This window comes from Streptopelia decaocto (assembly GCF_964273445.1).
Source record: "Streptopelia decaocto genome assembly, chromosome: 3".
Lineage (NCBI taxonomy): Eukaryota > Metazoa > Chordata > Aves > Columbiformes > Columbidae > Streptopelia > Streptopelia decaocto.
Genome location: NC_138656.1, coordinates 82,488,295 through 82,509,218, shown reverse-complemented (window position 1 = coordinate 82,509,218; position 20,924 = coordinate 82,488,295). Strand labels below are relative to the sequence as shown.

General features: G+C 43.9%; 1 protein-coding gene across 1 annotated transcript in view; it reads left to right on the top strand.

Annotated features, from left to right (window-relative positions):
• Nucleotides 1–20,924, top strand: part of ANKRD6 (ankyrin repeat domain 6) — a 106,463-nt gene that overhangs the window by 81,700 nt on the left and 3,839 nt on the right. Inside the window, exons 6-17 of the mRNA XM_082047312.1 lie at nucleotides 2,225–2,476; nucleotides 7,812–7,910; nucleotides 8,472–8,570; nucleotides 11,867–11,965; nucleotides 12,989–13,087; nucleotides 14,782–14,880; nucleotides 15,517–15,594; nucleotides 16,384–16,488; nucleotides 16,722–16,859; nucleotides 17,184–17,360; nucleotides 19,106–19,258; nucleotides 19,838–19,951. Coding sequence (XP_081903438.1) covers nucleotides 2,225–2,476; nucleotides 7,812–7,910; nucleotides 8,472–8,570; nucleotides 11,867–11,965; nucleotides 12,989–13,087; nucleotides 14,782–14,880; nucleotides 15,517–15,594; nucleotides 16,384–16,488; nucleotides 16,722–16,859; nucleotides 17,184–17,360; nucleotides 19,106–19,258; nucleotides 19,838–19,951 — 1,512 coding nt within the window. The remainder of the gene's footprint in view (nucleotides 1–2,224; nucleotides 2,477–7,811; nucleotides 7,911–8,471; nucleotides 8,571–11,866; nucleotides 11,966–12,988; nucleotides 13,088–14,781; nucleotides 14,881–15,516; nucleotides 15,595–16,383; nucleotides 16,489–16,721; nucleotides 16,860–17,183; nucleotides 17,361–19,105; nucleotides 19,259–19,837; nucleotides 19,952–20,924) is intronic.

Here is a 20,924-nt window from a genome sequence, read left to right as displayed (position 1 = left end):
GTCATCATCTGCCTTTTGGTGCAGAAATGAAATAAGAGCTTGTTGTAGCAGATGGGAACCCGCTGGAGGATATCAGGTAGGGGACACAATCCATTGTAATGTTTGCCTGAAGTGGGAGATGCTTTTTGTGTAGCACATGCTGCATGGAGCAGCTGCCCAGAGCACCGTGCGGCATCGCAGGGAAATCATCTCGTTGGCACTTGCATTTGTTGTGGGGGTGGTCGCATCTGTGAGGCTGTCGTGTAGCAAAGCATCAGCGCAATGAAACCTGCTTTGAATTTAGCAAATGGTAGTTTGTATTAATTCGGTAAGGTATCTAAGTTATTGGAATTTCTTGGTTTTCCAGGAGAATAATTCTAATCTCGGACCAGGCTTTAGGGTGCATTGAAGCGACCAGTGACGTGGTTTTAGTTACCTCACTCTGATGAACAAAGGGGTAGGCTGAAATGTGCAACAGCAGTTGAATAACCATGACTACTTCAGATTCGTTGCTAACTAACTTCTGATAGCATGCTGGAGCAAGTTTGAGGAAGGGTCACTTTTGTTCCCCCTGCAATAAATAAGGCGAAGATTCTTCAAAGGACCTAAAGGTCGAAAGGTGGTTAGTAGAGGCACCTGTATGGCTGTTTAAAGGACACTCGAAATCTCCAGGTGCCTTTTGAAAATTCCCTCAGGCATTTGTTTCAATCTAGGGGGTCTTAAATACCTATAGAAATTAGAAAACTGCTTTCCTTGTCTCCATGAGTAGCGGCTTCACTGTGAGACCTGAGCAGTCTGTTTGACAGGCTTAGGACTGTGGGGTACTGGTGCAGCCAGCTTTCTACTGGGAAACTTGTTTTTCTAGGGAGGAACTTTGCTTCCTGCACTATTTAGTATTTCCCTACACTTGCCTGTGAAATGCAGCAGATTTGCAAATGTAATAGGAGTATCAGTTTATTCAGATGTATCCGGAGCATGTTTTTTTGACTTCTCCCAGCAAAAATAGTTCATCAGATATTTAAGACGAAGTTGCAGGTACTTTACAAGTACAGTCTGTTTTCCTGAGAAAAGCAAGTTGCTGCTCTAAGAATGCAAGAGCTTCCACTGATTTGGACAAATGTGTTTTCTGTGGAAACTGTTTTTTGAGTAAGTCTGGGGTTTTTTTTAATCCTCTAGGAATAAAACCTAGGCTGTTTATATGTAAGTATGATAGCCATAATGGAAAAATAAGTCCATTAAATCAGTGTTTAGCATCATTTCTGTTTAGCAAAGAGTCTTGCACTGCAGAAATACACAGCTCGTAGAAGACCTTTTTCACTTGCTTTACAAGCTTCTCAGGGGCTTTGTTCACGACACCTGGGTACCACCTCTAAATGTGGTGATGAATCTGAACAGAACAGATTCATGCTTGATTCACAGATACTGTTTCTTTAAAATGTGTTTTGATTTTAGTTCTGTATTTAGTACTAGTAATTTGGTTGGGCTTGAGGAGAGCCTCAGGAGCTGCTGAGTCTCAGTGTGTGTGTTTGGATTTGTCTCAGAGGAGAAGGAAGGCTAAAACTCCAAATGAAGATTTTTTGCTTGTGGAAGGTATTAACTAAAATATTTCTGCTTTCCTTTTACATAGGTCTTCAAAGAAGGTTTTCTATTTATGATTTCTCCTTGTATAACTCATTTGTGTACTTTATTTACACTCCACAGGATACATTTATATTCTTTTAGTTGCAATCTATTGATTATGCCTTTGGTCACTTTTACTGTGTGCTTATTTGACAGCGAAGGCATCTTAGTTTCAAGTGTTGATTAACATCTGTACGTTTTGTTGCTGTTTTTCAGGAACACAGATTTAGGTTGAGAGATTAAATCACTCATGAGAGTGGGGAGTATCATATTTAATTGCAAAGTAAATTACTTAGTTGATTTGTGTCTGTGGCATTGCTGTGATAGCATAAAAAAAAATCTCCAGGTTCTATTAAGATGGCCTCTATTTCATTTTTCTAAATAACAAGAGAATCCTAAACATTTCATTTTGGAGTTGATTCTCTTTAGCCAATGAATGAATGCAAACCTAACTTTTCATCTGCCACATGGTAAGCAGAAACTTAAAAGTTGCTAAATGTTGTGGAGAGATTAAAACACTCACTTCATGTTCTGCAGATACATTCTTTAAAACACGATAAGAGCCGTAAGAATTAGTTGAAGAATGACCTCCAGTGGCCTGGAGTGGGATTATTATGAATTCCAGCCGGTGGAGTCCAGCTCTGTAGAGTACGCCACCCCGGGAGCTAACTCCTTCCTTCTCCCCGCCAATACTGACGAGTCTTACTGGGATCCCAGTGCCATCTCTGAGTGGTCAATGAGTATCCATACAGCCCACACCTCAGAAATAGTCAAGGAGAAAGTTGTCCCGGTGAAGGAACTCAAGGACGAAAAAGATAAGAGAAACCAGAAGAGAAAGGCTAGGAAGGAACCTAGAAGATCAGAAAGAGAGAAGGAGGTTAGAAATCTCATGCATCAACCCTGCCTTGAGCTTGACGTCTCCCATGGCTGCATGTTGTGAAGCGTTGGGGCATGACCGAGCTCTGCTGCGGTGCATGACTGCATGGTGGGCATGGCGGGCTCTGCGCTGGCTGCTCTGCGTCGAGTTTCCTGCCCTGTGTGTGCTCTCTCACAGTCTGATGGAGAAAACAAGTTAATTTCAAACGAAGGCCTGAGGCCCCGAAACTTCTCTTCTAGAAGCTCCGGTTTAAGAAGCAGACAAAATAATTTCAAATGGTACAATTACCTGGGGTTCCTAACCATTTCTAGCTGAACGTATAATAAATATGCAAAGTGGCTTATTCTTACACTCCCATTTCAGTCTCATTTAAGCTGTAATTTGTTTCCTTCATGTTTATTTTTTCATGCCTTTCTCACTTCTGCTGGTCATGCATCATCATTTATGAAATTATTCGTATTGTATATTATGGTGACTGCCTTTCTTTAGCAAAGGAGGAGGGAAGCAGCACAGTGACATTGAGAAACGCAATGGCATGTTCAGTTGCCTTTGGTAGAGCTGCTTCAGGATGTCCACATATGCTTGTATGCTCCTGCAAGTATTTAACACTTAGGTATACTTTAACTTTAAAATATTTTACGCTTTCTACCGTGAATTTAGTGGTTTGATTTCATAGTATAAGACTTTGCAGGTGCTGTCCAGCACTTTGTATCAGGGATGGAAGGCATGAGTTTTTGCTGGTTATTTTGGTGCAATTCTCGTGTAGCATGACAGTTGGGTGATTGCTGCAAACATATAAAGACAGTGAGGAGGAAAACACGACACTGGAGAGGGGCTTTAAAGGATATCGTACAACTGATGGATGCTTTGGAAAAAAGATTGTGCAGGAAAACAAAATATGGTGGTTATAGATATTTTTAAATCAGAAAAAGGAAAAACATGTATAACAAACCAGGGTAAACCAAATATCATTAAATTTGGGCAGTAGAGTCTATGATGGAGAGTCCAGTATCCCAGGAAAGCTGGCAGAAGAATTAATATCTACCTGAACCCCTTTTGTAAGTTGCTTGTGTTTTTTCCTTTCCCTTGGGGTGAACTTCAGGTGTAAAATATATGCCTATCCAGTTCCTAGGTGCTTCATCCCAGTAGTTGCATCCACTACTTTAAGTTAGTCAGCAAATTAAGAAACTCCAGGAGTTAGTTGCAAACACCAGGACACTGAGCAAGCACCACCGACCCAGCCGACACAGAAGTGCTAAAGGAAGGTGATCATGCCAAAATCTATGAGAAGGTCAAGATTTAAGTGTCTGCCTTTCTTCAGGACTCCCAGCCTATAGCCCTCTCCTGAAAGCAGGCGTTTAAGCTCTCAGTAAGGAGCATGGTTTCACCCTTTGGAAACGTACCCGCTGTGCAATAGCCCTGTTACAAGTAGAGCGTGCAGGGTGTGCAGGCCCACATCCCAGTCTCCCACCAACATCTCCTTCTCTCTAGCCCAGTGAATACTGAGATTTTTCTTAAAATTGGAGCTCTTTCAACACAGCAGTGCTCTCATGGCAAGACAAGCTGGGTGAGTACCGTAACCTCTGGGGTTCTACAGAAGAGCCAGTGGCCACCTCCTCCGCTGGGCTGCTTCCCAACGGTGGTGGGTGTACCTGCAACTTGCGTGGAGCTTCTTCCAGCAAGTGTATGAGAGATAAGGGGAGATAATGGGTGTTAGGGGCCATGACGGGGCTGGGTGGGTGCTATGATTCTATGATTCTACACAAGGACCTCCTCTGTTGCCGCCATGACTGCAGTGCCACATGGCAGCGTGCAAGCCAAGATGTCCAGGCTGTTGAGGTGGAAAAGACTGAGTTCGAGTTGCTTTCAGGGCTAGGCAGCAGCTGAGAAGGGGAATTTGAGACACACTGTTGTAAACTTAAGAGCCTTACTTCTACCAAGCTTCCCTTAAGCACCCAAGTGCCTTTTTGGCTGTGGGCCCATGTCTGCATTTATGCAGACTGTTGTTTCTGTCAAGGTCACATTTGTGTGACACATCACTGGAGTTATCTCTCTTCATTGCTACTGATCTGTGATCTGTTCCTAAGGCATAAATCACTTACAAATAGGATCATAAATTGTGCCCAACATAATAGTCTGGGCAGTTAATACACGTTTACTGGTGTAACTGCTCTCTGAGCCTCTGGAACAGCCCCCTAAAGGCAGAGTTCTGATGAGTGCTTTCAGAAACAGTTATTTTAGCAATTAATAAAAAGATACATGAGTTGGTGATTACGCTGTCTGAAAATTCATGCCGTGAAAAATACCATAACTCATCTGTTTTCTCTGACTGTGTAGGAGGCAAGACAGGGGTTTGCACCCCTGCTGATGGGGAGGCAAGCCAGGTTAGAAACGCGGCGGTGCAGACCGGGTATTTACAGGTGGGCTCTGCCATCGGTGGCTGGGTCACTCAGGGACTCACACACAGAGGCCACTGCAGTCTGGTGGTTCGGCTTCCACAACACCTTAAGCGGTTTAAGGTTAACGTGTGTGCTGGGGTCCAAGGGAATGGTCAACTCGGTCCTGTCCTGCTGGCTGAGGGGCCTGGAGCTGGTAGGGACCTTCACCAGGACATTGCTGCCTGCCATCTTTTCAGTGGGAGGTGCCTCAGTTCAGGTGGGGCAGGGTCTGAGATATCCTTTGACACTCTCTCCTACATGGATGAGATGTTTATTTGCCTGCTCAGGGTGCTGGTTGGATGTGTTACTCTTAGATGCTTGGCTCTCCCCATGCTTGTATAGGAAAGATGTCATCACCAAAGCCCACACCTTGGGCAGGAGGCACCTGAGCCTGCCATCTGTGGGACTTGCATCCCATCACCTACCCAGGCTTCCATTTCACCCCCAGCACATGGGCTGGGCTCCCCAGGAGAGACCTGCTCCTGCCGCAGCGAGGCGTGCTTCCCGCTTTCCAAATATGTGTTTGTTTTTAGTTTAACTGAGGTGCCATGAGAAATAGCTGTCATATTTACAAATGCCAAGAAGCTGGGTGGCCTTTGACCTCACTGCAGTTACTGTGGTGGGGTTGTGCTAATGAAAACAACAGCCTTGATTTAAACTGTCCTAGGAAGAATATCCTTAATTACAAACTAAATCAAATTCAGTCCATCCCTGCCCCTAGTTTGGTCTTCTCCACAATCAATTTTCCTGACAGTAAGGAAGTAGGAACCAACCATTCATTGTTCAAGCTCCATCCATCGCAGTGGCAGATGTTATCTTGTTTTAGTCTTTATTATGATATCTTCTGTAGTTTTGCGGGTGCAGTAATACCAGTTGGCAGGGATAGGTTGATGGATTGCTTTCCACTTTGTGTTCATCAGATAAAATGACCTTTGCACTGTCCACATTACCCATGGCTGCAGTAGCTTTGCCAGTCATCAGTACCAAATGTTATCAAAAAAGGATGTTTAGTTCTTCCCCAGCTTGTTAGCAAGCAGGTTTCTGAGCAGTAATAGTCACGGGCAACTATCCAACACTTGCACTTGTGACATGGTATATTTTGGACATTTTAAAAACATTTTTGTTATATTTAAATTTTGAATAAATACACAAGTTCAGAGAACTTGCAGTGATGTCAGTTTTCCAGTACTTCAAGTCCCAGCTCCTGGAGCCATTATTGTCTTTGTTCAAAATCTTTTAAAATACATTTCCAGTCTCAATAGGGACCAGAACAAAAGTAAAAATATGTGACCTCTAGAGACAAAACATAGATGGCAAATTAAAAAAATAAAAAGAGCCCTCAACACAATTTTTTAAAATCAACTTCATGATTTCAAGCCGATGGAATGATTTACTGGTGGTGGCAGTTGGCATGACAAGGGTTACTGACAGGTTGTGTTTGGCGCTGCTCTTTCACCTGTGGATTAATAACTATTTTGGTGTCATTAACACAAAAGAACCCCACCAAGAGCAATTTTTAAATCAGCTGCCTTTGAAAACAGATTATTCAAATTATACAGTTATCTAAAGACTTGTAGACTGTAGGACAGAAAAAACAGAAATTCCTCTAGTTTTACTGTTTAATGTGATATGGTATTATCTGATAAAGATTTGTAGCAGAGAAATTTTGTATCTATTTAGAACTAGCTACCTGCAAGCTTTTTTTCCTTGGGATACACTGCGTATCTCTGCCCTGCGTGTGTTTTTGGTGACGGTTGTCTAGATAAGCAGAAGTAGATTGGATTCCCGCTTTGTTTATTCATCCCCAAAAAGGCTGTGTGCCGCCCTGAAGCCCATCTTTGTGCCTGGACTCCGGCTGTGCTTCAGCATTGCAGGTTCAAAGCGACTTCAAAGGAAAGCCAAGACTGGCTGTTGTGGCAGCAGAGGAGCTATTGCAGCTCATTTTCCCATCGGTTGGTGTCTTACATCCCTACACACTGCTGCGTAAATCCTCCTTTTCCTTCTCTTTTATCATAGTCTCACCAACATGCACGTAAAAATATAAGATGACCCCTGATGGGCAGCACCAGTAGTTTGTGTCTCCCTCGTTTTCAGTTTCTGGAAGGCTTGTAGAAAATTAATCTTGGGCTCCCTAGCTCAGAAAACATGTTCAACAGTTGTTAGAGGTGAAACAGATGGGCAGTCAGGCAAGATGACCGCATCAGCATCATTTCTTTTGGAATCTTGGACAAAAGGAGATAAACAGATGTAAGAAACTTGCTTGTTGCTGCTATGTGGCAGGTCAGTGAGAAATGGAAATTTTTTGGACCTCAAGATCACTCAGTTGCTTGAATGAAATAAGTTGATGGACTTGCCATTGTGCTCCTCATTAAATTGCCTCCACTTTTAGCACTAATTATGAAATTCATCAGAGGTGCTGAAGAGACCCATCTCATCTCATGCTCCTTGTCCTAAGCAGGGCTGATGGAGCAATCGGAGCCAAAGCAGGAGAGCCTCATCCAGTTACTGCAAGTACTGGAGGATCATTGTGATGAATTACCGTAGCCTGTAATTCCCTTTAGCTCCCTACAAATACTGTTGATTATTAGATATGTAGAGCCAGCTGTGTTAGTTTCACAGCCTTCTAATACTATGATATTTTCAGAAGGCTTCAGCACTGTATGAGGGATTGTGATGACTTGCAAACTTCTCTAAGCAGTTGCTTCGTAGCTCTTTGATACTTTCAATAACTTAATTAATCTTGGAAAGTTTAATGATAGTTGTTTACGAGGACTGTTTTCAAGGCAGCTTGGATTTAAACAAGTGTTGTAGATGCAGTCCTTGTGAATGGTGCACATTTGCATTGAGTCAAAATGAGGTGAGAATGGTACCAATGACAAATCTGCCTCTTTTTGCAGGGTGATCAGACAGCATTGCACCGGGCTGCTGTTGTAGGGAACACCGATGTTATAGCAACCCTGATTCAAGAGGGGTGTGCTTTGGACAGACAAGACAAGGTAACAGCCAAAAGCGAAGCCCTGCGGGATGGCAGAACAGCCAGACAGTAATATTAAGGTCTCAGAGAGAAAGTTACGGTTTATACTCTTGAGTAAGTATCTGATGCTTTGAAAGTAATTGGAGCAGTTACACCGGAAAAAAAGCTGTACCATCACTTTCATATAAATTACTGATTTATTTTTTAATATCAAGCTGATAGTTTTTGATTTAAGAGTCTGGTCTCAGCTCCTTAAGGGAGGAATTAAAGAAATGTACAACCATACTATGCCTTATGCAAAACACGGCACAGTTTCCCTTGATTATCCCAGAAACTGAGAATCCCAGGCTGTAAATTTAGTTTGGAAGTAAATAAAACTAACTCTAAGTTCCAAACAAAAGAAATAACAATATTTTTAGCCTCTTCTAAGAAAAAAAAAAATAGAAAGTAAGCTAGAAGGAGAAGAAAATGTTTTATTTTTTAAGTGACCATGCGGGGCGTGCAGCTGTTGCATCCTGCATGTAGCGTCGCTCTGCTTGTGGACACAGCAAACTCACCTTCTCCTCTTGTGTGTGCTCTTCAGGACGGGAACACCGCTCTCCATGAAGCTTGTTGGCATGGATTCAGCCAGTCTGCCAAAGCGCTCGTTAAAGCAGGAGCCAACGTTCTTGCCAAGAACAAGGTGAGACCCTTGCGGGAGGAGCTTTTGGTTCTGGTGTAACGTGCCTGATTCTCAGCACTGGAGATTTCTCGCCATGGCGTTTCTCAGCAGGTGGGGGACCAGCTCCTGGTGGGATTTTTTTCTTCTTTGTTTTTTTTATTGCATTTATTACGCCTGGATGGTTCCTCCACAGGCATTAGGAAATTCATATTTTAGCAGCTGATGCGGGAGGGACTCAATAGCGTATTGAATGATATGTTAATGATGACTGAGGAGCACTGCAATTCCAGTGGAAATCTCCACGGTGCTTGAATTTATACCAAGCTGATTCATTGTGATTGGTGTGATTTAAAATGAAAATGAATTGCACTAATAGGAAAACGGCACTCAAAATATTTCTTTTTCCAGAAATTAAACAACCAAATGACTGTAAGCCACAGAGGGGAAAAAATAGTGTATATTCTGATAGAAAGTTCTTCATAATACATGAGTGTAGGCTCCTACCAAAATCTTGTAATGAACCTGGATTATCTTCCTTTTGGTATTTATAATACCTTCAGAGCAGCTTAGAGGAAAGTGAAACAGAGCAAGGGGTTTTAGTTCCACTCTAATTGTAATACCTGTGGGAGGCTTGTCTTCAATTCACTGATTCAGCGGTTAATGGAATGGTCTAGGAAATGGTGGTAGCAGCTGACAGTGTGGGCTGAGTTGGGGTTTGGATCCTGCGCTGATGGGTCGTCAGATCACAGGTTAGTGCCGTGTCCATCATTACAGGCAAGAGAGCTTTGGGGTGGCTTTGTGGGATCTCTGAGCATTTTTTGGTAAATGTGGCTCTAAACCGACAACTGAAAGGGACTTGCAAAGAAAGGGAAGAAGGGAAACAGGATGGCCAAAGTCCAAGATTTGGAGTAAAAGGGCACATTGCCTGGGCATAGTGTTTCTGCATGCGTGCATATATGCAGTATATATGCATACGTTTGTACAAATATCATCACTTTGTGGTCTGTCCTTACCTCATCTTTGATATTATTTTATGTGTATTAGTTCTTTTATATTGTTCCAACTTCCACTATTTATTTTCTGTAATTATTTTTTGCTATAATGTTCACCTAGTTTTGTATCAGAGGTACTTTAGACAACTTCCCATGCTTACGTGTAACAGACAATAGCGCTTGACTTTATAGTCCTGTGAACCATTATACTCCATATGGCCGTGTATATGATGTACAAAGTTGTGGGCTTAAGATGCAAGTCTGGTTCTCCTGCATGCTTGGATGCCTCACGGTATCAGATTTATCTTACAATACAGCGTATCTCAACTGTTTGGAGACAATCTCTCTGGAAAAGTATGTGCACAGGGCAGCTCAGCAAGGCTGATGTCTGAAATATGACTGGCAGACTTTAATACTGCGTGAGCAGCTCCTGCACTGGTCTTTGATGTTTTACCCACACAATCCTCTACCTTTGCATTTCACTGGTTTAGTGTTTTTTAGTGGACAAAATCTTGTCTCAGGAGCTGCTGAAAAATGCAGGAATTGTGCATACTTGCACATATGCACATGCTTTTACTCCTTCTGCTTTCAAGAAAAACAAAGAGCTTAATTCTGTTTAATCCCCAAATGGTGTATCTGGTCTCTCAATGTTTTAAGTTACTGAAACAAGGCATAATCTTTGTGACGGCTTTTCTGGCAGCCAGGGCTGAGCGCCATGGGCAGGAGCACCGTACGTGGTGTTGACTTACACCTGCACATCATGCGATTTTGGCTGGATGGGGCAGATATGGGCTGCTAGATTTGCCAAACCCTGCTAAGCGGCAGAAGGTGGGAGGGATTTGGCTTTATGTTTTCTGTAACTCCTGGTTAATATCTGCTGCAATTGCTCGGGGCGCGCTTGTATGGATGCACTTCTCACAGCACAGCACCCTGAGCACGGTATGTAAAAAGGCAATGCAATTAAAGACAGCTTCTGTATTAAGTGAAAAGTAGAGGCCAGATGGGACACCTGGGATTTTAAAGGCAAGTCAGGCAGGCATTTGAAGAATGGGACAACATATGGGTAAACCACCTGAGTAGCTGTAGTCCTCTTGTGCAGCAATCACCCTGCAGGTGCAGTTTATTTTCAGTCAAGTTTGCTTCATAAAAACTCTTCTGCTGTGATAGATCATCCCATGAGATCGGTCGCAGCCTTCTTTTTAGATCCTCCCATCAGTCTGTATGTTTCAGTGAAGATGTATTAGACCAATGAAGACCCCGAGATCTGTACAACTCAGACCCACTCACCTTCTCACAGAAGCTGCTGAGAGATTTGTCACCGCGTGGGCCAGATGAGCCTCTGTAATGAGCCCTGACCCCCGACACCTGCACCGGGACTTTTCTCAGCGTCCCGGTCCTTGCCCATCACCCACCGCACAGGACATCTCTGCCTTCCCACCGGTGCTGACCCTCCAAACAGCAAAGCTGTGCCAGGGGCTTTTCAGAGATGAACTTAGGAAGAAAAAAAATTGACACTTAAAAGCAATTTAGCTGAGAAAGAAAATGTTTGTGTCTGCCACAGCTTGGAGACTACACTTAGGCCTGAAATACTCTGTAATATGGAACTTAAGATGACATTCAAGAATTGGCCCTTTGTAATTCAAACCCTTCAGCTTTGATCTGTGCCTTGAAAGCACAGGGGACAAATTAAAGGATATAATCAAGGTGAACAGGCAGCCTAGTAAGCATGGGAACCCTTTGTACCCGGGCTGGTTTCATTTCTAGCTCGCAAGAGCCAAAACTCCCAAATATTTTCAGGCTGACAAAAGCCAAATGCTGTCAGAAAAACCTGTCAGACCAATAAAATCCTTCACAGTGTTAGAGAGAGAATGTACAGGCAAACTCTTTTTTGATTTCTCTCTGTAAAAATGGTTTTCTGAACATCAAAGCTTCCTGATAGACTGAAATCTGCATCCTGCCCTGTGAGAGCATCCACTGACCCAGCCGCACTTGGAGCTGGTTTATGTTACCATTGCAAGGAAACAGAAATTGTTGTGACCCTCGTCACATGATTTCCAGAGTTTTTGCTCCCTGCAAACACATTTGGCCAATGCAGATACTGTTAGACTGTACAGTTTCTGCCTTTACTATCCCAGGTAGATAATTTCCAGCATGAAGAGGGTATTTCAGTCTCCAGGTTCATTCAGCTCAGAGCTATGGGAAAATAACAGTAGCAGTTTCCCACCCCTGGGTGGATCTTCATGTGGGAAAACCCGTGAGGTTTTACTTTTTAATGCTTGTGTCCAATTTCTGAATTTCTTTTATATTTTCCTGTATTTCTCTAAGGCAGGTAACACACCCCTTCACCTGGCTTGCCAGAATAGCCATTCCCAGAGCACTCGTGTTTTGTTACTTGGAGGATCTCGAGCAGACCTCAAAAACAACGTGAGTTTTGAAAAGGATGTGTTCATTTTTGTGTGTCTTTGTTTTAGCTCTGTTGCTTTAACTTGTAGAAATACTCGGAAATGCTTTAAACTGTGATTTTTATTATAAATGCTATTGGGAAAGCCACTAACAAACCATTGTGTACATCATGTTCAGGAATGTTTTTGGTACGACTGAGCGATGCAATGCTTTGCACCCATCTCTTGAGTAGGGATGGAAGGAGCCAAAGGGGGTTTTGCTGTTGCACAGACCGAGGCAGCCTCTGCTTTTTGTCGTCCTGATGGCCTGACCCACACACTGTCATGCAGCTCTACAAAAGGGCTCCTCACAAAGATGGAGATCTTAAAGGGCTTTAGCGCCAGAGCAGGGAAAGGCCTCAGGCCTGCGCTCACTGAGACAGATGATATACACTGTGTGTTGGTCTGTCAAGTGAGGTAGATTCAAGGCAACTCCAACTTCAGACAGCTTTCCTCCTGTTTTACAATGGATCTGGCATGACAAAAGGAACAAAAAGAATCTGCAAAAGGAAGCCAGATGTTTCTGACGCTGCTGGATAACAAGGTGGGCAGAGGCACACAGGAATAGGAACCCGTGGGGCTCTGCTCCCAGTCACGCGTGTGCCACCCCTCGTGGGGACGCTGCTCTGGCCTCCACTCCTCGTGTTTTCTTCATCATGTGTGACACAAAGTTGCGTTTCCAAATCACATTGGTTCAGGGTTCAGAACAGATTTAATGTGAACATAGAAATTGGGTTTTGTAGTGCAGTAAACCAGCATTTTACAAGTCCAGCATTTCACTTGAGTGGTTGGAGAATTTGACCCTCCCCACCCCAGCTCTTGCTGAACCTTTCCACTCATAAGAGTAGATGTTGTACTGCAGAGAAGACAGCATTGCTGTTCAGTGGAGGTGTGTGGCATTTACTGCTCCTTTTGGTTTAATAGGATGATTTCATCCCTGAACACCATGACCAGTGCAAGCTTTCCTACTGTGATTACATGCTCAAAGCTTTGTTTCTGTTTGCAGGCAGGAGATACCTGTCTGCACGTGGCTGCTCGTTATAATCACTTGCCCATCGTTAGGGTGCTGCTCAGTGCTTTCTGTTCTGTCCATGAAAAGAACCAGGTCAGTGCATGAACCTCATTGCGACTCTGCACCCTTTGCATTCGGCTGGTTGTTGGGAAGAGGGATTCCTGCCCAAGTGATCCCGCTTCACTCTGTGTTTCACTCAACCACCAGATGCCTGAGCTTTTTAGAATAGCCTTAGGGTAATGACATATCAGTGGTTTATTATTTTGCCATCACGTTTGCATCATTTCTTTAAAGCATTGCCCATTAGAAGGTTCTGTAATCCTATGTTGGTGTGGTTTGGGGTTTGGGACAGGGGCAATGAAACAGGGTTAGGAGTTGGTGCTGCTGGGTCCTCACCAGTTCTGTGCAGAACAGGACTGGGCAAGAGGCTCGGTCATTTTATGGGGGCCCATTTTCTCCTCTGGAACTAGGATTTGATGATCCTACGGCTGTTAGAGAGGCATTGTGAAGGAGAAGTCACTAACGTTCAGATGCTACAAAAGTGCGAATTCCTCCATAATGCTTTGCTGCATTTTGCAGAAGGGGAAATTAAAAGGACATAAAAGTGAAGAAAAAGTATTCTTTGAATACAAAGTAATGATCAGTCTAGCCTAGGTTTAATCATCCATACTTGTTTTGTAGAGAAGTAATTGATTGTTGTACCTATAGCAGAGCCTAATTGGGTGGTAGAAAGGAGTCAATTTAGTACATTATAATGTGTTAAATCTGCAAAATAAACAGATTATGTGGTGCTTAACCACATCATCTCATGTTCCTGGGAAATTTTCCATGTGTGGTTGAGAACTATAAAGCTCTTTCCTGATCTGTACATTTAATCTTGTTTCTTAGATATGAGATATTACAGCAAACAAAATGAGTTTCAGCATGTTAAATTTACTGTGTGATTTTATTTGGAAATTAGTTTTTTAACTTTCAAAATGAGCTACTGAATATGAAGATTATCTGGTGTGAACCCAGCACACACAGACGCCCTTTTCCTTCATTCCCCAGTACCACCCAAAGTTGTTCCATATTTACACATATAAAGATTTTATTTATGAACATGCCTTATCCATGTTAGCAGCAAGCAAGAGATTTCCTCTAGGCTTGAGGAGATCGAATTTTCTGCAGGCAAAATGCAAGGCAAAGGGGGCAGGAGGGCATTACATGCACGTGTCCAGTCTCCCTTGAAGAGCTGCTGGCTGTGTTACCCGTGCCCAAATCTGATCACAGCCGACAGGGGCAGGGCAGCGTGTGTCGGCGCTGGACCCAGATCGCCTCCTGGCTTTGGTCCAAAACCTGTTTTTCTTGGAGTCTCCCTAAGAAAACACCATCTTGCTGCTGGTTCTTATCTGATTATTATCAGAGTAATGTGATACACAACCACCTGCGCACTAAATAATCAAACCTGAAAAAAAGAAAGAGAAGGTTGTGGTGGGAAAACCAGTTCTGCCCTCAGATGCTGTATCCGTTTGCTGGTGATGGAGCTGGGCTGTCTCCAAGCTGTGTCGTGTGTCAATCGCGTTTGGTTAAACCAGATCACCAGTGCCCCAGCTGCATTTCTCAAAACCCCCATCTGTCCTCCCAGTTCTGCTTTTTTTATCGACCAAGCCGTATTTAAGCTTAGTTATTGCATCAGTAACTCTGTGTCTTTTGACCTCTGAGCACCTCTTAGGAAGGTGTGATTTCTGCAGGGTGAGACCCAAGGACGTGTGTTCCACAGTTGCTTTCTGCTTTGTAACTTGCAGGCAGGAGATACTGCGCTCCATGTAGCTGCTGCTCTAAATCACAGGAAGGTGGTTAAGCTGTTGCTGGAAGCGGGGGCTGACACATCTGTTGTCAACAATGTAAGCAGGACGTCGAGTTCCTTTGGTATTTTGTATTAGAATCGTACAATCATAGAATGGTTTGGATTGGGAGGGACATTAAAGATCATCCAGTTCCAACCCTCCTGCCATGGGCAGGGACACCTTCCACTAGACCAGGCTGCTCAAAGCCCCATCCAGCCTGGCCTTGAACACTGCCAGGGATGGGGCATCCACAGCTTCTCTGGGCAGCCTGTTCCAGTGCCTCAGCACCCTCATGGTGAAGAATTTCTTCCTTGTATATAACCTAAATCTACCCTCTTTCAGTTTAAATCCTTTACTGCTTGTCCTATCACTACACTCCCTGATAAAGAATCCCTCCCCATCTTTCTTGTAGGTCCCCATTAGGAACTGGAAGGCTGCTGTAAGGTCTCCACCGGAGCCTTCTCTTCTCCAGGCTGAACAACCCAAACTCTCTCTTAATGCAGTCAACATTCAACACTCTCTCTAGTGTTGGTAGAAAGTACTGGGTATTAGAGTTTAATTAAATCTGGGTAAATGAAAGCAGTTAGTCACTGTGCTTTTGTACACAGAGCACGTGCTAACCTTGGGTAGAGAAATTCCACATTTCCAGCAGCTTGTGTTTTGAAGGAAATGCTATTTTCTTTTTCCTTTCAGGCAGGCCAGACCCCTCTAGAGGTTGCCAGACAGCACAATAACCCTGAGGTTGCGCTCCTCCTCACTAAAGCCTCACAGGTATGTTACAAATCTCTCCCTAACACACACACATATGGAATTGAGGCCAGTTAACCTAGAGGGGCCACAGCCCTTGGTTCTTCTGCTGTGAAAGGTGCCGACATTTCTGCTGGCATTGTGTGCTGGCCTCAGGTCTGTTGATGTGGAGCCTTTCAGCCCCCAAGCCCAGCAAAGAGTGCAGATTAGGGCTCAGTATTGAGCGCTGGTAGAAGTCCTGCTGGCATGACTGGCAGAGGATGGAGCAGCCAGAGGTATTTGTTCCCTGTGGTGGTCCAGGGGTTAGAAAGCTGCCCTGTACCTGAAAGCTTCTGTGTTGTGTCACTGCTGCCTTCCTCAGACATGTCCCACCCACAAGGTGGTTGCTTGAAATGGGGACATCTGTCCTGTTTGTACTGTGCTGCTGTGTGTGAAATGATACAATGCTGCTCAGGCTGGAAGGCACACAGGAGGGCTCTGTATTCTGGTATGAGACCAGGTGCGATCCCTGCCCTGCTCCTCCTTGTCACCTCTGCATGAAAAGGGCTTGGCTTGGCAACCAGCCTGGGGACACAGGAGGAGGCTCGCCCTTCTCCAAGGGACAGCGAAGTGTCCTAATGGACTTAGCCATGAGAACACACCACCACCGAGCTATGAACACCCACATTGCTTGGCCCGTCAGCACCCATCTGGCAGTGCACTCTGTTCTGTATATTGCCTTTTAGCAGAGGTGAAGAAAGTCTGCTCTACTGCTCTGCTTCTGTGGTAGGAAAGAGCGTGACATCACTGAGTAACAGTGTGGTCTGCCTTCAGGTCTCACGCTTTAACCGTGGAAGAAGCCTGAGGAAGAAGAGAGAGAGGCTGAAGGAGGAAAGGCGAGCTCAGTCAGTACCACGGGATGAAGTGGTACAGAGCAAGGTACAGCCTGGCATTATCAGCTACATCTGCTTAAATAAAACCCATCAGCACTAAATCTATTTGAAGCCATCACTTGTGCATGACCACAGCAGCTGTCTCAGGCAGTCTGTCCTGCTGTGCTGCTGAAGTTACCCACTCAGGTGCAGAGCAGCTTAAAACTGGGAAATGGAAGAAAAGGCACCTTTTTCCCACCTCTGCAACTGCTCTGAACTCGCTGTCTTTGCTCCAAGCAGGGCAGCGTCTCAGCTGCTGATGACACGCCGAGCAGCGACCAGCCACCGCAGAGGAAGAGCGATCTGAAGGATGAACCTCGGTCAGCCTCACCAGATCCCAAAGGGAAGAAGAGTAAAAAGAAAAAGCCAAAGGAAAAGGTATCAGTAGATTTAGAACAGCAGAGAGAGAAGGGATAGTTGTTGAGCAACAGCGCAGGTGTCCTGCCAAGATGTCAGAGTCAGGGCAGGAGTCCCACCGTGTTGGTGGGGCAGGGGTAGTCTTCAGACAAAACTGATTTCTAGGGGGGAAATTCTGCTGTTGAGGGTCACATGAAACAGATTTGTGCAGAAATATGGTTATTGTGGTGGCTGACAGCAAGGTTGTGACCAGCCACTGCAGCTGGATTGCCATTTTAATCAGGTTTTTGCTGAGTAGTTTGCCAGGGGGCTCATAAACGAGGAAAACGTGTGTATTTTATGCAGGTATCAGCACTCTCAGACCCCATCTCCCCAGCTGACCAGCAGACGCTCCCTCGGCCCCAGCAGAACGTGCCTAAGCGCAGCAGAAGACATCACTGCTCCTCCCCACCGCCTCCCCACGAGGTCCGAGCCTACCAGCTCTACACGCTCTATCGCGGCAAGGACGGGAAGGTGATGCAGGTGAGCCAGGGCACAGGTAGCTGACGGACAGAAAATGCACTCGATTGACTGCACTCTCAGGGGCGTGAAATCATGACACTGGATTTGTTCTCCTTGTTTGGGCTTCAGCTGCGTTTTGGCCTGAAGTCTGGTACACAATAAGCTGCTTTTGTGCATGTTAAAGAAGACATGCTTAACTAGTTTTGATCTACGAAGTATTTCCTTTTTGGAGATAAGGTGTGAACAGTGATTGGAAATGGAACTAGAATTTTTATGTTTTTTTTTTTTTTTTTTTTTAATATTAAGCATTCTGATAGGAAACTCAAAGAGCTTTTCCAAGGAAAATAAATGAGAGCAGTATGTGAGCACTGAAGCTTACCACCTAAACCAAGAGCTTGGGTACGCTCAATAGGTTTTGTTTCAATTCTGGTAATTGCAACATGTCTTTGGGAATTCTAGGATTACTGCAGGCAGGAGCTGTATAGAAATTTGTTCATAAATAAACCTGGAGTTACCAGCTCATGTGCATTTATTCCAGTTTAGAGACTGATATTTTACTCATTTTATTATGCAAGTATCTACCAGTAAACATTTATAAAAAAGCACGAAACCAGCAAATTACCCTGTAGACCTTGTAAACATCTGTATTGTTGTTTTCTTAATATTGCCCTCCTGTCAACTGACCTGGGAGGTCAGTCCTTTCATTTCAGCTTCTCACATCCATCCACCCACCAGCTCTCCTCGGACCCTTGCTGTAGTTAAGAAATCCAGTAAAATCTAAATAGGACTCAAGTTAGACTTCCAAGGTCTTACTGGCCATATTTTCCAACATCTTGCTGTGTAGCCTGGGAAATTTCCAGACAGACAGGGGCACTATGAGATTATCCTAATAGCAGACATCAGGAAGGCTGGAGGACCCTTCATATGTTAAAAGGAACATCTCCCTGCCCCTGGGAGCTGATGGTAGGAGGATGGGCCAGTAGGAAGTAGTTGTGGAGCAGGAAGAAAGGTGTGGAGACCAGACAGGATTTGTGTACAAACCTAATCTATTCACAAAGATTAGCTTAACAGAGCTAGACTCCCTTAGAGTGTTTCCTGAAATACACGACACTCCTCCTTTCTTCCATTCTTTTTTGCTCGTCTCTCTTCTTTGATGCCCTCAGGCCCTGAATAGCAAACAGAATTTCTTAAGTACAAATATTTCTGAAGTTTTCTCTAGTGCTCTGCAAACCACCTGCCTTCCCGTGCCAAGAGAATAACCCTCAGATTGTGAAACAGCTGAATCCCAGCAGGGTGAAGGCAGACAGGAGCACTGAGACCTTGCCACACAGTACACAGAAAAACAAGCACATTATTGGCATTAGGTTAAAAAACAAACACACACAAAACCACACACATCCACAAAATCAGATTATTATATTTTCACAATTCAGAATTACAGCATCGAGACATGGGCTATAGGCCTGTAATGTGGTATCCCCTGGTACGTGACATACATGATTTGAGCTCATTGCTGCTTGTACCCCAGCGAAATCAGCACTGCTGTGTGTTGGGATGTGCCTGTATAAATCAGATCAATCCTTTTCTAGTCTGTGCTTTTCCAACTAATCGCCTGTTGGCTGAGCTACTGCTTGATGTTATCAGGAGGATGAGACTCAGTACATAGTATAGAAGAGCCCAAGACTAACTCGAGGCGGCTGGGATAATGTTCCACGTGCGCTAAGAGGACAGTGGCATGTAGCAAGTAAATGTGTTACTCCTTTCAGGCACCGATAAATGGATGTCGCTGTGAGCCCCTGATAAATAAACTGGAGAATCAGCTGGAGGCAACAGTGGAAGAGATAAAAGCTGAGTTTGGGACCATACAAGATAAGATGAATGTTAAGCTGGGCCAGATGGAAACAAAAACTCAACATCAAGTAAGAACATGACCCAGAGGTCTGCTTGCCCACATGGCTATTAGTAACATATCCTAAGCTTAATGACTGTTTTCATTGTCATGATTTGTTTATTGCTTCTTGTGTTGTAAAAACGAACCTGAAATCTAATACTCCAGACCAGGAAGCTGTGACATTCCACAGGGATCTCATGTTGCAAACCAGGGTCTTGAGAAAAACACATTTAATGTGATAAGCAGCTTCAGGTGCTTCTTTAGACAATAAATCTAAACTGCTTGAGGCCCTAAGAAGGAAACTTAAAGACAGAGGGCAGTCCTGCTGCTGGGCACTTCATAATTGTAATAATCCCTCTTGCTGAATTCTGTTTGCGCTGAGATTCAAGGTCCTTGAAATGATTTTTTATTTTTAATATAATTGTCATGAATTGCTAATTTTGTGATCAAACCATTTTGCAAGCTACGTCTAATTGTACTTGGCAGCATTTCTAGAAATGAAGACTGGAAGACAGACTGTACTTGGACTTACAGGGTTCACAGGTGGGGGTTTTGTTTGGTTTTTAACATGATAATCTCAGCTAAATAGTGTTTTTTTTCTCCACAGCTTCGTGTTTTAGACAAGCTCATGGCTGAGCGTCTGTCCGCAGAGAGGACGGAGTGCCTTCACCGCCTGCAGCAGCACACCGAGCTGCAAAAAAATGAGGGGGAGAAACGGCAGGTAAGGCCTGAAACAGCCGCTCCCTGTTTGCTCCGATGGATCAGCTCAAGAGTTTCGTTCCAGCAGGCAGAGAGAATACTGGAGATGGATCTCATCTGTTGAAACAGGCAAAAGAGCTTCAGAGACCGAATTATTCCCATCCACCCCCTAATCTCTAAACCAAATTTACAGAGCTTTTGTATTAGAAATGGGGAATATGAAATCCAGTTACACTGCCATAATTTGATTTGGTGGGTCTGAAGTGTGGATCTGTAACAAAATACATTCTTTCTAACGCAGTGCTTTGCAAAAATTCTTACCGCTAAATTTTTAAGAGTTGTGCTTTTAGCTTTTGCTTAAAGTACAGCTGCAGGAACATCTGCAAAGAGGAACAAAGGCCAAGATGTGTGTTGTGCCTTTTACTTCTCATCCGTATGGTTGTGTGCCCTGGGAATCTCTCCCTTCTCTGTCTTCTGATCTTTTTTCCCCCCGTGTATTAAAAGGCTGCAGTTCTTCCCTCTGACTCTGGCAACAGTGCACCCTCTCCAAGCTGTGTACTCCTGCCAACAGGCAAGTTCTTTTTGTATGCTTGTTTAGCCAGCATTACAAGAATAATAACTGTTTCTGTAGAGATCCAGCTCTTGCCCTTCTTGCTTCTGCAAAAGCTCACCATTAAAACATGCTGGGAAATTTGTGCTTCTCTACTCACACTGGTAAATTTAAAATGCAATTATTTTTTTCATTATTGGTATTCTAAGAATTGAGAAATACATTTTGTGCTAGTAAAATATCACAACTTTTTTGAAAGACTGTTCCAAATCTGTGTTAAAAGACTGGCAGCTGTGATAATCCCAGCATAAACTACTGATCAAGATACTTCAGTCTAACATCCACAAAACACTTTTCTCCAAAGAAAAGTACTTATCAAACTAAGGCAGCTTTAGTTTTTATTTCATAGTAAGAGACATAAGTATTATATTGGCTTCTGAACGAC